General features: G+C 37.7%; 2 protein-coding genes across 5 annotated transcripts in view; both read right to left on the bottom strand.

Annotated features, from left to right (window-relative positions):
* Positions 1-7,047: 7,047 nt before the first annotated feature.
* LOC105324214 (A-kinase anchor protein 9) lies at positions 7,048-12,292 on the bottom strand. Of its 4 annotated transcripts, none has more exons than XM_066072959.1 (6): positions 12,015-12,292; positions 11,394-11,547; positions 10,837-11,043; positions 9,681-9,919; positions 9,384-9,458; positions 7,048-7,434 (listed from the first exon to the last, which is right to left on the bottom strand). In XM_066072959.1, exons 2-4 carry the CDS (start codon positions 11,463-11,465, stop codon positions 9,731-9,733), a joined length of 468 nt encoding a protein of 155 aa, XP_065929031.1. In that variant the 5' UTR covers positions 11,466-11,547; positions 12,015-12,292; the 3' UTR covers positions 7,048-7,434; positions 9,384-9,458; positions 9,681-9,730. The 4 variants fall into 4 exon arrangements, with proteins under 4 accessions (XP_065929031.1, XP_065929034.1, XP_065929032.1 ...); XM_066072962.1 differs by having other exon boundaries at positions 11,455-11,547; positions 12,015-12,291; XM_066072960.1 differs by lacking the exon at positions 9,384-9,458.
* A 19-nt stretch (positions 12,293-12,311) lies between these two features.
* Positions 12,312-17,771, bottom strand: part of LOC117683909 (uncharacterized) — a 275,259-nt gene continuing 269,799 nt past the window's right edge. The window contains exons 8-14 of the mRNA XM_066072952.1: positions 17,463-17,771; positions 16,018-17,043; positions 14,941-15,533; positions 14,554-14,686; positions 14,128-14,418; positions 13,565-13,774; positions 12,312-13,388 (exon numbers count right to left, since the gene is read on the bottom strand). The exon at positions 17,463-17,771 is cut by the window's right edge and continues 396 nt beyond it. Coding sequence (XP_065929024.1) covers positions 15,466-15,533; positions 16,018-17,043; positions 17,463-17,771 — 1,403 coding nt within the window. The 3' untranslated portion in view covers positions 12,312-13,388; positions 13,565-13,774; positions 14,128-14,418; positions 14,554-14,686; positions 14,941-15,465. The remainder of the gene's footprint in view (positions 13,389-13,564; positions 13,775-14,127; positions 14,419-14,553; positions 14,687-14,940; positions 15,534-16,017; positions 17,044-17,462) is intronic.

Below are 17,771 nucleotides of genomic sequence, written 5' to 3'. Positions count from 1 at the left end.
CAATTGTAGTTACATTGAAAAAAGTTGAGTTTTTCCCCAGAAAACCCCCCAGAAAATATCAGACACAGAATGGACTGCAAACGCTTGTTTTAAAGTGCATCATGTTACAATGCACTTTGATATTTTTCAAAAGTGCATTACATTTGGGATCGAGTTAATTCACTTTGATTAATGATATTTTTTTTCAAGATCCGTTGATATGGTCGATGTAAAAGTTGTAAATGTACAGGGATGGATCAAAATTCCCGAGATTTTCAAACATGATAGTTTATATATATTAACCAATACTGTGATATTGAACAGAGAGTTACCCATATGAGATTCTTAGCTTTCCCGATAAGCTGTTTATCGATGAAATAAAACAGCAATTGAAGAGCTTTCTGCATGTTGTCATGTTGTAAATTTTGTATTTACACCCACGTTGTCATGTTGTAAATTTTGTATTTACACCCACCCAGTAAATTCAAAATTTACAACATGACAATGCATTAAGAATGGAATAATTAAATTAATACATGGACAAAACACTGTGTAGTAGTGAGCTCTCCATCCCTTTAAAAAATCGTATTTCTTTGTGAATACGAGGACTATTCATTAAATAGTGACACTTCATGAACTCTGTTTAAAGTGTACGCCTGATTAAAATGACCATTTATCAAAATGTTATTGATATCCATACTATTGAATATAAACGAAATATCAAAACATTAACATAGCAATGTCCAAAGGAACCACCTTTTCCGGACCCACCCTTAGGACACCGACAGTTTGAAGACGTACTGAACGAAAGCCCCGGATGAAAATTTCGAACACCGTAATGTCTTACACCATCTTATCTAATGTATATATAACAGGAACGGTCCTACTAACATCGTTATCTAATGTATATATAACAGGAACGGTCCTACTAACATCGTTATCTAATGTATATATAACAGGAACGGTCCTACTAACATCGTTATCTAATGTATATATAACAGGAACGGTCCTACTAACATCGTTATCTTATGTATATATAACAGGAACGGTCCTACTAAAAAGAGAACTCTAGACAACTTTGGTGGGATTTTTTCGTTTAAAGGGGCTAATTAATGCTTTAATTATTATGTATGTACATGATCAATCACATGTTATACTAGAAACTAATTAAAGACAAATCCCCGAAATACAGTCGGCGTGATCGTCAATCGGCAATCCTCGGCTGATTCCGCTACGCTCCATACAAATTGTCGAGTGGGCGAGACATCCGAGTAGTTCCGAGTGCGTGGTCGTCAAACTCCGATCCCAGTCTGATGTCATTTACACCTGCGTATCAAGCAAAGTCACTTGTTTTACCTTATATGCCATTGGTATAATGCATGTAAAAACATAACATATATTTTTTATAACACGTATCCCGGTGAAAGGTTTATCATTTTTACAACCTGGTTTACAGTTACGATTCCATCTCTGTCGATAACAACTGATTCTTGTGATTTCTCGTGGATAACTGAACCTCAGATTGTTTGATATTTCTCACTGAGTGTCGACCTAATTAGACATGTTTTATCCATCGGGGGTTCTACTGTTTACTAGTAACATATCAATAAACTGCTTTCTTTGGTGATTCATGGGCACATGAAGGTAGCGACATTGCAGAAGCGGGCTATTTATACAATGTCTACCTTATTATAAAAAAGCGTAAGTTGCTCCAACCCAGGTTGTACGAGTATAACTTGGGTAGATATTGAGTTAATTTCTTATAATTTAATTGATTTTCTGTTATAGGTATTAATCTACTGTAAATATTGAGTGTGTTTTACTTTTAAAAATGATACTACTCAGTTCAAAATTCAAACGTAACGTCAGGCGGATCAGTACGTTTTTGACGTTTGTGCATCGTGACGTGTCTTGTGACGTGCAAACTAGGTTTAACAAATTTGACTATATTTTTATATCCAATCAAATGCTGCATTACAACAAGAGTTGAATTATTCATTTTTTTTACACCTGCTCTAGCATCAAGATAATCAAGACCAAATTCTCTACATGTATTTGAAGCTACCTTTATACTACACATCAAGAGTTATATTTACTTATTGATTATGAACGAAATTTACCTCATTATGTAACAAGGTTCAAGTTCCTAACGCAATTTGAGTTGTTCTAAAATCTTAAATTTTCCCTGTCATCGGCATACGTAAGATCACTTCCGTAATTAAAGCTAGCTATGTGATTCATTAACCCACGTATCGTTAAATCACAAATGCAAGTTGAATAAGTAAGGACTATTATTTATCTATACATGTGACCTGCTCCAAAACATTACCCTCATCCAGCATCCCAATCCTAGGGCTCAAATTCTTCATCCAACCACTATGAGTGCATCAATATCAAAAGATATGCATCGTCCATTAAAGTTTGGTGAAGATAGAACCGATAATAACTTAGATAAGGTTATTTAAAGAGCACCTACTCAGAAAAAACTTTAACCTGCTTATAAAACCCTTTACCTCCTTCAGCATCCTTAACCTACTAGTATTGCTCCGATTCAGCATTCAAGCCTGCCAGTTGTATATGTGTGACCGCGTAGATTTTACGGTGCTAGGGAATTCGTCTGGAGCTGTATATCCGCCGTGTGCAGTACGGACGGGGTGAGGGAATGCTGGCGTAAAGGGTATAAGGTTGAGGCGCGCTGTGGGCCGTAAGGTAAAAACGAAGGGTAGTTTTGCCGTATTCCCGAAGGTCCACCAGTATACAGTTCCAGAGAAATAAACAGGCAATTGATGCAAGATTCCACATTTATTGGACGAGACTCAACGATGGCAACATTATAACAATTTAACAGGCAGACATATTACAAACAAGTCGGATATGGCCAGTAGTGGCCTCCGGACTCAAGACTCTGGGTGAGTCGGACGTGGCCGAGGCTGGCCGCCGTATTCCAGACTGCCGATTGACAATTGTACATAATTATTTATAAGAAACTGAACAATGAGTATAAATTGACAGGTGATGACATAAGTAAGCTGAGTGAAAGGTTCACAGATATAAAATAATTAAATAAACTCAATGAGTCTTTGATGTCCAAGACATGGAAAACTGATAATTGCACAATGTTGTTTTAAGAGATTAGCAGTTCTTGAGACATTGCACTCTGTCTCTTTGAAATCACATATAGAGTCCGAAAAGTGTCAATCACTAAATCAACTTGTAACTTTGTAAGAAATAAATTGTGAGAAAATATTACGAAACAGATGTTGAATTTTAAAAGTAAAGTCCAAAATAAAGTTACAATTAAACAGTGAATTTTGCACGGTGATAGTTGTATCATACGATGCCCCATCCATGCAAGTTTAGCGAAGTTAGGACCAGTAATAACTTAAATGTGGTCATCAAAGGGCACCTGCTACAAAAACTTTTACCTACTCACAAAACCATAACTTTCTCTAGCATCTGCAATTTTTGGCTCATAGATTCAGCACTCAGGTTAGTCCGAAATATCTGACGTTTTCCTAGAATGCCGCTTCCAGTTGGAGGCAGTGAATTTCCAGCTTTCGTAGTGGCGCCGGTTCTGACGTTTTCCTGGCATGTAAAATATCAAAATCGTAAAAAAAAACCCAGGAAAACGTCAATTATTTCGGACTACATTCAGGTATGTTAAGTCCACAAGTATGCCCAGATGCACTATCCATCCAAGTTTGGTGAAGATACGGCAAGTAATAACTTAGACACAAATCCTGCTAAAAAAACTTAACCAGGTCCGTATGCCGATGCCATATAGCATAAGCGATAAACACTAAACACTTAGATGTCTCTTTCTCCCACATACCACGTGACTTTGATGTAGCTTTCGCCCACAGACCACGTGACTTAGATGTCACTTTCTCCCGCAGACCACGTGACTTAGATGTCATTCCAACAAACCACGTGACATGTTACTCTCTCCCACAGACCAAATGACTTATATATCACTTTCTCCCATAGACCACGTGACTTAGATGTCATTCCCACAAACCACGTGACATGTTACTCTCTCCCACAGACCAAATGACTTATATATCACTTTCTCCCACAGACCACGTGACTTACATGTCATTCCATCAAACCACGTGACATGTTACTCTCTCCCACAGACCAAAAGACTTATATGTCACTTTCTCCCACAGACCATGTGACTAAGAAGTCACTTTTCTATGACCAAATGACTTAGATGTCACTTTTCCACACACCGCAAGACTTAGTAGATGTTTTTTATCTACACCAATTAAAGGTTGTAAGCGTTTTTTCTATCCGATATCACAGGACAATAATATTCTATCTCGTTTTGTAAATGACACAACACTTGGTAAATTAAATATTTTACTTTCAATTCAGCATCCAAACATATAATCCAATACATGACAAAACTTGTACATTAATCCACTTTTCATAAAACAATGATCCTAAATACAAGTAATATGATTGACAATAAATAAACCAAAGGGGGTTTTAATGATGCCATTATATCTAGTCATATATATTTGACAGGCATGGATAAACTCCCTTGTATTGACATTATAAATAGATGTAATGGGATTTCACCAAAGATTATAACATATGACATGTAACATCTGACAAGGGCTTTGAGGACTGATGCAGATTTTACCATTGCATTTAAGATATTTGATATTGGGTCAATTTTATTTTACAGAACCACTTAAACTTAAAAAAAAACAGGAGATTTTTTTAAAGAAATTGATGTGTTCATGTTGCAAGTTTCTTATAATACTAGAGGGGAAAAGTTTGAGTGTTGGGCCAAAATGTGAGAATCAAATAATGGCAGTGGGGTCAATGTTACATTGATGACAAGATAAAACAGGTTCCAGACTATAGCTAATACAGATAAAATTAGACATATATTGATGAAAGGGCAGAACTGTTGGACTATTGATATATACAATGAATTCCTCTGCATTGCAGGTAGGCAGATGATACTGGGGGGGGGGGGGGGGGGGGGGGGGAGTGTGATAGATTTACATGGTAGAGACAAGCAGCTATCTATGTTTAATCACAGACAGTAAGGACTAGTTTTATACAGCAATGATCCCATAGAATATGAAACAAATATCATACACAATAAAAACATAATGATTATATGTCTACATTTCTCCAAATAAGACTGATATTAATATCATAAAATATTGATAAAGTCGTGGCATAATGAATAGTAACTTGACTGTTTTAACAATAGGTAAAAAAAAGCCTCTAAAATCATTGGATGAGTTCAGAATTTTCTTAAGCACAAATAAATTATCAAACACCATGATATTGAACTCAATAATAAAAACAATAACATATAAAACATCTGGTCCCAAATTAACAATAATTTACATTCCTTTCTTTGGTTCCTGAAATGGCAGGACTTATGATTATTGCAGATAAAAAGAATGTTATTGTCCAACATCAGAGAGCATGAGGCCAATGAAGGTCAAGGTCGAACAAGGTCACGAGGACAGCAAAGTCTTGACAATGTCTCTGGATCTCCCTCCTATCTCCGTGGAAATAACCTTGACCTTCGAGTACCTGGAAAATAACAAAATTTATGGTTTATAAATAGGAAAAACACATCTCATACATTTTAAATATCATTTAAAAAATTGATAAACATATTAAAAGCTGGAAAATTGTAATCTAATAGACTCCTTAAAAGTAATGGAATTTGAATTATCTTTCATAACTTTAATGTTTGAAACAATCGACACAGCAAAAAAGATTCAAAGAGCCTGTTGACATCAGCATTACTGAAACATCCACAAAGAAAAAGAACATAAACTGCAAATAACTGGAATTCTTCTATGTGCAAGAGCCATAACTCTGTCGAAAATTGCTCGATCGTACCCAATATCGAACTTGACCTAGATGTTATCATGATAAACCTGTATACCAAATTTCCTAACAATATGTTCAATATGCTCATCCTCTGCAAAGAAAATGAGCAGAAACTGCAAATAACTGGAATTTTTCTACATCCAAGGGCCATAACTCTGTCGAAAATTGCTTGATCCTACCCAACATCAAACCTGATTTAGATATTATCATGATAAACCTGTATACCAAATTTCACTTTAATATGTTCATCCTCTGCAAAGAAAATGAGCGGAAACTGCAAATAACTGGAATTTTTCTACGTCCAAGGGCCATAACTCTGTCGAAAATTGCTTGATCATACCCAATATCGAACTTGATTTAGATATTATCATAATAAATCTGTATACCAAATTTCATTTCATTGACAATATGTTCATTCTCTGCGAACAAAATGAGCGGAAACTGGAAATAACTTGAATTTTTCCACGTCCAAGGGCAATAACTGTGTTGAAAATTGCTCAATCGTACCCAATATCAAACTTGACCTCGATATTATCATGATAAACCTGTATACATTTTTGACTGACTTCGTTAAAAATTAAACAGAAAGTGTGTCTTATGAAAACAATGAATATTTTAGTTTTGTTTGAAACTGTTAATTACTTTTAAAAAAAATAAGCAGTGAAATAATAGGAATCAATTTCATTATGTCATCACAAACTGTTATGATTACTTTTTCACAGCCAACAAATTTTAAAGCCAATATCAAATTTAGAGAACATTCTTGGCTTTAAACTTGACCCCTTGCAATACAATGGTGTCACTTTTGAGACTTAAACCTTCATTTTCACTCACCCGAATCCATCCCGCCGAGTCTCTGCTGCAGATTCTTGAGTCGAGATATGTAGTCGTCATGCGGCGAGGGCTCGCTGATCCTTACTCGACGTGCTGGAGATGAGTGACCAACTTTTGTGGGGGTGGGAGAGGAAGAGGAGAGAATTTTACTGCAAGAAACGAAACAAAAACCATTTATTTTGTGACAGGACTTTACATGAAATAAGTTCTACAATTAAACATCTATGAAAGTTTTGAAAACTATCTTTCCAAAAAAATTTGGAAAACACATTTTGTGGTCAAATATTGTAAAATTTAAAAATTCTAAAACAGTAAATGTAGTTTGATTTTTTCTGTCTTACTTCTCTGGTTTATATAACTTACCTTCTAGCATCTGAGTTTTCAGAAGTGGGGTGTGGTTTGCTGCTGTAATCCCGTGTGGGGGTGTGGTATGGACAGAGAAATTGCCGTTGACATGGTAACTATCAGAAATCCCTCCCACGGACTTATAAGGAGAGCTCCCATTGGTTACTCCATTGCTGTTGACATGGTAACCCCTAGAGGCTCCCCCTAGTGAGTGATATGGAGAAGCTCCATTAAGGAGGTGTCTATGAGTAAAGCCGGAAGACATATAGGACGGACTGTATGGAGACTGATGAACACTTGAATGGAGGGGCGATGAAGCGTGACTGTTGAAGGGTCAAAAACTGTTCGAGCGTGACTGGGTGTTGATGCAGAGTGGTGAGAAACTGTTAGAGTTGGGTGCGTAACCTGTAAATAAAAAGACGTGTCTTATTATCAGACGTGGTTTTATTATCAACTTGATCACTCTGTGGAATGGATTTGTGTCATGAAAGAAAGACATTTATCATGTAATTTGTTTTCCTATGTAAAAATTAAGTAAAACACTAAATTTTTAATATATTCTTCTCAAGGTGGTTCTATAAATTTTACACTGGAGTAAAAATCAATTATTTCACACTGAAAATGACCATCAATTGATAATTAAGCAATCTATGGTATGAGTATGTCACTGAAACTTCAATAAAAACAAGGGGCCCATTGGCCACATCACTCACCTGAGCAACAATAAACATATTGAAATCATCCTGTATAAAAGAAAAAAATCCCCTGCATATTCTTCTGTTTTTCAATCAATTTTTACAGTCATATCACATATTGAGCATTTCAATTCTATGAGGCACAAAAATATTCCTATCTGAATCCCCCCAGGGCCCCAAACTACCCCCGGGGGATCATGATTTTATCAAACTTTAATTTAACCTAACAGAGGATGCTTTTCAAGCAAGTTAAGCTTTTCTGCCCGATCGGTTCCTGAGAAGAATATCTTTAAAGTTTTTTTTCTATATATTCCTATGTAAAAATTTGACCTCATTGTAGCCTCATCCTACACCCATGGATCATGGTTTGAACAAACTTGAATTTGCCCTACCTGAGGATGTTCCATATTGGTAGCAGCTTCTCTGGCCAATTGGTTTCTGAGAAAATGATTTTTAAAGATTTCCTCTATATATTCTTATGAAATAATTGTGGCGTCACCCTACCCCTGGGGAACATGATTTGAACAAACTTAAATCTACTCTACCTGAAAATGTTTCCATACAAGTTACAGCTTTTCTGGCTAATAAGTTACAGAGAAGATTTTTAAATCTATTCTACATATTCCTATGTAAAAATCTGACCCCTCATTGTGCCCCACCCTACCCTCAGGGATCATGATTTGTGCAAACTTGAATCTACACTACCTAAGGATACTTCCAAACAAATAACAGATTCTCTAGCCAAATGATTTTTGATGAGAAGATTTTTAAAGCTGCTTGGTCCGATTTTATATCAAATTTTATGCACGCTTTTAAACGATGGCTATGCTTAGTATATGTATAATAATAGACATTGCAGAAGTTTTACCCGTCAATTATGCCAAATTTCAATGAAGAAAAATACGTACAAAATTTGCTAACAAAACAAGCGACATTAAAAGGTACCGCGTTATTTCGCCTCATGTTAAATTTCACCCCTGACGACGAGACGGGTATGGTTGTATTACGAATTTGACATCGCTTTAAATAAAGGTCAAAATGATCAGACAAATTACAATTAAACATGTACAACTACACGTACGTTTTGTTCGCTAATATTTCCAAAGTCTGCTTTCTTTACAATCGATGCATAGCATGCTGGTTGAATAACCCCAATCATTCGGGGGACGAAACCAAGCGGTTTCTATTTCTAAACATTCCCGTGATGCATTTTGGTCTGTTTTTTCGTTTGCCCAAAGAGAAATTATTTTTATTTACTTTGAATATTTCTAACTTTGAAAGGAGACTGATTCTCCTGGTGTAAATAGGAGAAAGTCCATAACTTTCTAAGATAAATGATTTGTATAAAAAAAATTTTGATACTGTAATTACAAAAAAATCGGACCACGCAGCTTTAAAAAAATACCAACAAATTTTCATTGAATTTTAATTATATCCCCTTGAAAGCAGGCATGACCCTAAATTTTAACAAATTAAAATTCTCTTTACTTAAGGATGCTTTGTGCCAATTTTGGTTGAAATCGGCCAAGAGGTTCTGGTAAAGGAGTAAAAAATTTAATTAGTTTACAGACGGACAGACGGGCAAAACTGGATCAGAAATTCTCACTTGAGCTTCACCTCAGGTGAGCTAAAAAATGCAGAATTATGTCACTAGTTCACCTTGTTGGAAGTCGACTGTACCCCATCACGGGGAATCCCACTCTGGTGGCTCTCTTCCTGATGAAGTACCGTATCCTGCAAGAACAGTAAAGGGAGAGAAATATACTGCAGCTTTAAGATAGCATTATATATTAATGTGCTTCCCTTACCTTTCAAAATATAAACTTACATCCTGTATATTTATAATAGTACATTTCTCCCGGAAAATAAAAACCAAATTAATATCTAGGCTGAACCACTACCACACTACCAATGAGGGGACATTCTTAAACATAGTGACCAGTCTGACCTACTGACCTAGTTATGGCCACCACCACCCTGGCAGCACTCCTACAGGTGGTGACCAGTCAGCAGGGCCTGGTCCCTCGCTGCAGGTCCTCAGGGAAAGGGTAGACCCCCATCCTGGCAATCAGAGCCAAGGTGGTCTGCTCACAGTCCTGGAATCCCCCCAGTAACAAGAGCAGGTACTTCTTCTGGTAGACCAGGGCCTTCCTGTAACTGTCCGCCCACAGGTACTTCCCGTACAGACGCTGGATCTAAATACAGATTTACCGTCATCAGAATTTAATCACAGTAAACGGGTATCAATATATCAAATGTTGTTTAAACTTCATATATCAATATAAAGGTTATATGGATGCAGTTTTGATTTTAATCAACTCTCCTATGCAGTTACTCTGGCAAACCGAAAGTGAAACAGTGTTTGGACCTAAGCACAAATCATCACCGCTGACAAGATTTAGTTCTTGAAAATAATCAATAAATTTGATGTAATGTATCTTGAAGCATTGGTTTTTAAGAAACTTATTTATGAATACCTTGAAAATAGTCAGATGTTAAATAGTACTAACAATTTAGATATTTTTTGCAGTCCTATGTATTCATATGCCAGAGTTCAATAAAGTCTTGTTCAACCATTGGCTGTCTCCGTAAATCTTCGACAAGCCGATAGTCATTCTATATTTAGAGGTTGCGTTATCAAGCTATTACGTGACCTGGTGTACACATTCTCTTGCTTGTTGGGGATTAACCCTAACCCTTACCCTGACAGCCGAGCATCTGGTTGAACACTAGAGTTCATTATTGCTTGGATTCATACAATTTTTTGAATATTTCGATTACTTTTACATAGTTTGATGAAATCAAATCTTTAATCATTACGCAACACAATTCATACAGGGTTTTTCTCAAAATTCTTGTCGGAAAAGTCAGAGAATTCATATTATAAAAATGTGCTTAATTCAAAGAATTCAAATGTGCTTATTTCAAAGACAGATTATAAACTACTTGCCAAGCAAAGTAACATGTTGTTGATTTTAAAATGAATAATAATCGATAAAATCAACTCCCGTCAGTACTTCAGTACTTTGATTACTACCAGTGTTTGTATTATAATTTCCTGTCTCTTCTCTCTCTCATATCCCTATCTCTCTCTCTCTCTCTGATTCCTTACCCTTTCCCTGTCCCACTCCGTCCCTACTCCAGCGATGCCTGACCTTTGGTCTCGTTCCACTCTGAGGTCGGCCCGACATTGGTCAAGCTCCTGTTCCATTTGATTAAGGGCCAGCTGTAGCGACAGCCTCTCTTTGGCCCATGAGGCGCGAGCTTCCAGATGTCGGTTCTCCTGATCTGCGTGGTTTTCACTCATATCATGACCATTCTACAGTGAAAAAAAAACATTGATTCATTATATACTTCCTAAACCAAGAAGCCCAAAATGACCTAGATGTGGGTACACATATCTTGAGGTTGTTTTTTTTTTTACTTTCACTGCCAGTGTTTGTATTATAATCCCCTGTCTCTTTTCTCTCCCCCACCCCCCCCCCCCCCCCCCCCCGTCTCTCTCTGATTCCTTGAGGTTGTAAGATGCCTCAGCTAACATGGTTACATCACTCCTATATCGTCATTTTTCTGCGGACTTACAATCCTAATTTTGAAGCACCAAAATCTTTTCCCTGATGTCTGACTTTCAGAATTCCTCCTTATCCATAGTCTTACATTTATACGTACCTTACATTCAGAATCCCTCTTATTTACCCATAGTCTTATATTCATCTCTAGATTCACACACCTGGGCTGCATTCAAGATCGTAGTGGCTAACCTAGCCGCTAGGTCGTAGATATCAAGTTCTATTGACGATAAGCTAGGCTAGCCGCTAGGTCTCTGATTTGAAATTGAAATAGTCAACAAATCACTTATTACACCAAAACGTTTTTTTTAATTTCGGGTGGAAATATGCATGTTAAAATTTCTTATAACTTTATCAGTTGAAGTAAATATCACAAATAAGATAAATATCATGTTTGTTGCAAGTGGTAACTAAGACAGCCATCTTGAATTTGATGCTTAGCATTAAAAATCTACGTAGCGGTTACATAGCCCTACCCAGATGTTAGGAACATTCTCTAAAGACTAATGTTTTATTACAGACACCCACTCCACAGACAAACATACCTGCTGTTTGGAACCCCTCTGCCTGTATCTATAGACTACCATACCTGCTTTTCGGCAGCTCTCTGCCTGTATCTATAGACTTACATACCTACTGTTCGGCACCTCTCTGCCTGTATCTACAGACTAACATACCTACTGTTTGGAACCCCTTTGGCTGTATCTACAGACTAACATACCTGCTATTAGGCACCTCTCTGCCTGTATCTTCAGATTTCCTCTAGACACCCCAGTGTGTTGCGTAGCTCCATCTTCTCCGTCAGTCTGGACACAAAGTTGGTCAGCTCCGAGTTGTAACACTTACTGGTTCATGGCCTGAGCGCTGGGTCGACTCGTCTGACTGTCCACAGTGTCCGACTCGAAGGCGAGTGGTGTCTGAGTTTGTCTGAGTTCACTCAGTAGGTCCTTGAGAGATTTCTCCAGACTTAAACTTCTATAAACTTTTACAATCTCCTTGGGTAGAGTAGTTCAGAAAATATTCCAATTTTAGAGCTGATACATTTAGACTTTTGTCTCTACTGAATAAAAATTTATGGCCATAAATATCACAGTGTATAAAATTTGAGAGTAGATCTGACGAGTAACTGAACGTCCTTCTGACTCGAAGGCGAGTGGTGTCTGAGTTTGTCTGAGTTCACTCAGTAGGTCCTTGAGAGATTTCTCCAGATTTAAACTTCTATAAACTTTTACAATCTCCTTGGGTAGAGTAGTTCTGTGTAAAGATAAAAGAAAATATTCCAATTTTAGAGCTGATACATTTAGACTTTTGTCTCTACTGAATAAAAATTTATGGCCATAAATATCACAGTGTATAAAATTTGAGAGTAGATCTGACGAGTAACTGAACGTCCTTCTGACCTACATTCAGACTGTCAGTTTCCATATTTACCCCCCCCCCCCCACCTCCCCCAATATCATAAAGGACCTCTTGACCTACATTCCTACCTGTATTCATTAGTTGTCATCAGTTCCTTATGTTAACCCCTATTAGCTGCCTTACACCTAGATAACTGATCCTGTTATGTAGTATTAGATACTGCAGACTGCGACTTATACTATCATGCTGAGTCTTGTAAACATTCTACCAATTATCCCCCCACACACACACAAACTCTAGTGGCCTTACCCTGAGGATAGCTGGTCCTGATACTGTTGTATTAAATACTGCAGACTATGACTTAAACTCTCGGGCTGTGTCTTCAAACATTCTTCCATATATCCTACCCCCCTCCCCCTTCACAAACTCAAACTTTAGTAGCATTACTACTATGATAGATGATCCTGATACTGTAGTGTTAGATACTGCAGACTCTAACTTATACATGTACTCTCGAGCTGAGTCTTGTAAACGTTCGAGTGATCCGGATCCTCTTCACTGCCCTCGGAGTCTACTCGCTGCTGAGTCGAGCGTAGTTTCTCCTGCTGTAGTTCCCGAGTGGCTTCCATCTCACGTTCTCGAGTCTCTGAGACTTGATCCTCTAGATCCAGAACTCGCTGAGTTAAGTCGCTGAATTTCTAACTCATGTTCATGCTTTAAAAAATCCAAGCAGATGCTGAAACAATTATCAAACATTCTCAATTCTCAAAAAAAAACCCAATTACAGCAGGCAAACTAGCAATATGACCCCTACGTGTAGAATTCTGTATATAACTAGAGTCAAATAGTTCATCTAAACATTTTCTCTGCACACACATTATTTGAATCCAAACATTGAGAACACATCATTACCATCTTCATTTTCTGGTCGTCCCTCTCCCTCTCCAGCTGTCTCTGTGACCGACGCTCCGTCACTTTCTCCGTGTCACGACTTCTCCCCTTCTCGTTCATGGTGTCCTTCAAGGATTTGACCTCTGACCTCAGGAGTTCATGTTCAGACTTGAGCCACGAGACTTGATCACTTTTGTGTTTGTAATGCCGAGTGATGTCTAGTTTCTGAAGCTGAACAAACACAAACAATTAGTTAAATGTTCAAAGCAACTCTCTTCAATATACCACAGACTTCATTTGTTTCCTGCATGCTTTAAGATGGTCATGAGGAGCCAATAGCATGCTGGGAAAAGTTGTATTCGTAGAATTCAACAGAGCTACAACAAAAAATGTATGAAAATAACCTAATGAATAATAAAATCAATGGTATCAACTTAATATTTTTTAATTTATATCACAGAATGCATGTGGTTTAGTATGTGTAATGAGAAAGATGTGCAACATATCTAAACTAGAGAGTAGAAAGGAAGATGGAGAGATGAGAATTGCTTGTTGTGAGACACAATAACTCCACACTCATTCACCTGTATCTAGTCTATCTCATTCTTCATCTGGCGGCAAGCCAACCTTTCCTGCTCGAGCTCGTCTTTGAGTACACAAGTCTGACACTCGAGAACAGTCACCTGAGATTGAACTCTTTGCTTTTCTCACTCCACTGAGTTTTTAAGAGCTTTAACTTTGGCATGTTCTAACTCAAGCTGCATGTCCTCAAAGATTGAGTTTTCTCGATCTCTACTCTTGAGGAGTGAGTGGCACTCACTGTCCAGATTTTCTCTGAGTTGGTCATTGACAACCCTCTCTCTCTCTCTATAGCTCTGTATAAAAAAGATGCATCAATCTTAATGTACAACCGAACCATATTCTATAACCTTCATACTAGCTCTGTACACTAGTTTATATACAGTAAAACACGGTTATAGCGAACACGCTTATAATGAATTGATGCTTACAGCGAAGTGACTTCTATTCCCAGTGACTTTATTACATGTTGTTAACTTGACGGATATAACGAACTACGCTTATAACGAAGCAAAATCGGCTGTCCCTGGCACTTCGTTATAAGCATGTAACTGTACAATCTTTCTAGAGAAACAAAACCCAATAATTTAAATAAGCCTAAAGAAAAATGGCGATACAGTTAAAATGAAGGACTAAACTTTACTCCCTATCAGCACCTAGCAATATTAGTGCAAATTGCTGTCTATCGAGGTGAAGATGAGGAGTAAAATCATGATGATAATTAAATTGATCATCTGGAGTTTACTGTTTGTTGACCCTCACTATCTCATTCTACTGTCCCACTGAGACAGAACACCCCACTATCAATTACAACTCACCCGTGAAGGTCGTTTGATTTGGCTCCCTTAAGTTCCACTGCTGAGCTGCTCGATTCGAGTCATGTAACCAGACTTAGTGGATCTGAGATTCTTCCTCTCGAGGTCGAGTTCCTGTTGTAGGTTGCCCAGGGCCACCTTGTCGAGTTCCTGAGCAATCTCGGCTTGGAGTCTACGATCAATTCAGTTCTTGTAGGTTGGCCAGAACCAATTTCTCGAGTTGGCTCAGTGTTCAGATCACTAGTAAGTCTTAGATAGTATAAATCTTAACAATAATAGTAATTAATCGTTATCAAATTTATATCCGCACTCCGTTTTCTATTACATCTAATTCTACATACAGCAACAGACAGCCATGTTTGGATGATCACAAAGTGTGAAATAAACAGGAGTCAGTATTACAGTCCATGTGAATTATACACAGGTCAATTTCAGCTGTAGATGTTGAACAAAGTGACAAACAACATGTGTGGTTTTGAGAGCAAACTAGATTTGTACAGAAACATTTACACCCTGTCAATATCCCAGCTATCTCCATTCTACGGCTGGTGTTGAGCCGAACATGGCCTCCCCATCAGGACGGGGTCTGTGTTCATCTACAACAAGAGATTAATTAGCTGTTAATTGATAAATTAACATCATACAGTATATATAAAACAGAGCTACATCTACAATTAAGTTTAACCTAATTACATTGACACATGCTTTAATAGTTATGTAATTAATTAAATCATTTAAATCGACTTGTACTCGTAACAAAACAAATTACAAATACATGTGTCACTATAATAATATCTGGTTTATTAATTACACTGACCTGTTATATTAATTAACTAATTAGAATGACATGTGACTGTACATCTTATGAAATATTATTTAATTTCTATTCATTTTAGACAAACACTGAATCCCAATGACTGGTAGATACAGCTAACCCTGTGACAATGAACTGTTTATATTGACAAACAATCACACAGATAAACATGTCTTACATGTATCTTATTGACTGATAATTAACACGGACTGTGTGTCTTAGTTATCTATATCTAATTAATGTGAATGATAATGACTCAGACTTACCTGTCAGAGCGTCCTGTCTGGTGATATACCTGTAGACACACACCTTGTTGTTGTATGATCCTGATCCGACCCAGAGACGGTGAGTGTTGTATGATCCGACCCAGAGACGGTGAGTGTTGACATCATAACTCAGGCTCCGTGGTTCACCCATCTCTTGTGATTCTGTCAGTAGATGTGACAGGAACTGACCGTCCTTGTCCAACATCTGTACTGTGTTGGTTCTATCATCACACACCAGGATGTGTGACAGCGCGTCAGTACAGATTCCACGTGGCTCTAGTCTTGATCCTGATGGAGGTCCTGTGTAGGAGAAACGATGTCTTCCTCCACGCTCTGTCACCACTACAGCACCAGACACATAGTAATAGTTATCATCATAGTCATCATCATAGTCATCATCATAGTCATCATCATAGTCATCAATATAGTCAGACACCACGACATCCCCATTGTTGTTCTCTGTTATATAGTTAGGTTTGCTATACAGTCCCCGTCCTGTGTTGTCATGTTGTATGGTTTGTGTGAGTTGTCCACTCTGGTTGTACCGGGTTACCTTGCCTGTCTCTGTATGTCTATAACGCATCCCGACCAGTAGATCCCCAGTGGACGGGGACCAGTACACACAATGTGGTTCCCATGTATAGTCTGTTGTCTCTATAAATGTGGTGGTTGTTTTCATATCCTTTGACAGTTTGTTGATGTTATAATTCCTATCTATATAAATCAGTTCACTCTCACTGTTCACTGTGTGTAATCCTTCATATAAACCACTCCATGAATCCTCCACACGATGTAGAGGGACACCTGTTGTGTCTGTCAAGATGAGAATGTTATCATAATCACTGACCCAGACCCGGTCTGATGTCACACAGGAAATGTGTAAACCACGATCAACACCTGTCACGGTGAGAGTGTGAAGTAACTCGGGGGGAGACATCAGTTTCAGCAGACACTGGTTTCCTTGCTGTGGTTTTTCTGTCCCTGGGGTTGGGATTCCACTCAGTGACTCCATCACATGACTTTGATCTACAAACATCAAACATAGAGTTCTAATTCTGTATTGTAACAAGGAGTATATTCAGTTAATTAAATACTCTGATTAAAGTAATTATCAAACTTCTTTAATTACTTAAAATGAATTCCTCTTGTATAACTTATTTCCATAACCATGATAATGTTTGCATTTCCTTATTTAGATAAGCTTGAGCAATAAACTACATATGGTAAAATGTACATAATTACATGTTATAATGAATAACAATTACATGGATATATAACTAATATATGAATTACAATCACAATGAAATATATATAAAAACTGAATTAACAATTTAATATGACTTGTGTGATACAACAAAAATAACTAAGGTGTACTTAGATCTCATTGAAACCTGTATGATACCTAACACATATATACTACATCAGTGATAATGACCCAGACTTACCTGTCAGAGCGTCCTGTCTGGTGATATACCTGTAGACACACACCTTGTTGTTGTCCCATGATCCGACCCAGAGACGGTGAGTGTTGACATCATACCTCAGGCTCCGTGGTCCACCCACCTTTTGTGATTTTGTCAGTAGATATGACAGGAACTGACCGTCCTTGTCCAGCATCTGTACTGTGTTGGTTCTATCATCACACACCAGGATGTGTGACAGCGCGTCAGTACAGATTCCACGTGGCTCTAGTCCTGATCCTAATGGATGTCCTGTGTAGGAGAAACGATGTCTTCCTCCACGCTCTGTCACCA

This window comes from Magallana gigas, chromosome 10 (assembly GCF_963853765.1).
Source record: "Magallana gigas chromosome 10, xbMagGiga1.1, whole genome shotgun sequence".
NCBI classification, from domain to species: domain Eukaryota; kingdom Metazoa; phylum Mollusca; class Bivalvia; order Ostreida; family Ostreidae; genus Magallana; species Magallana gigas.
The sequence above is the reverse complement of the archived record's forward strand: the minus strand, read 5'-3'. Positions and strand labels throughout refer to the sequence as shown.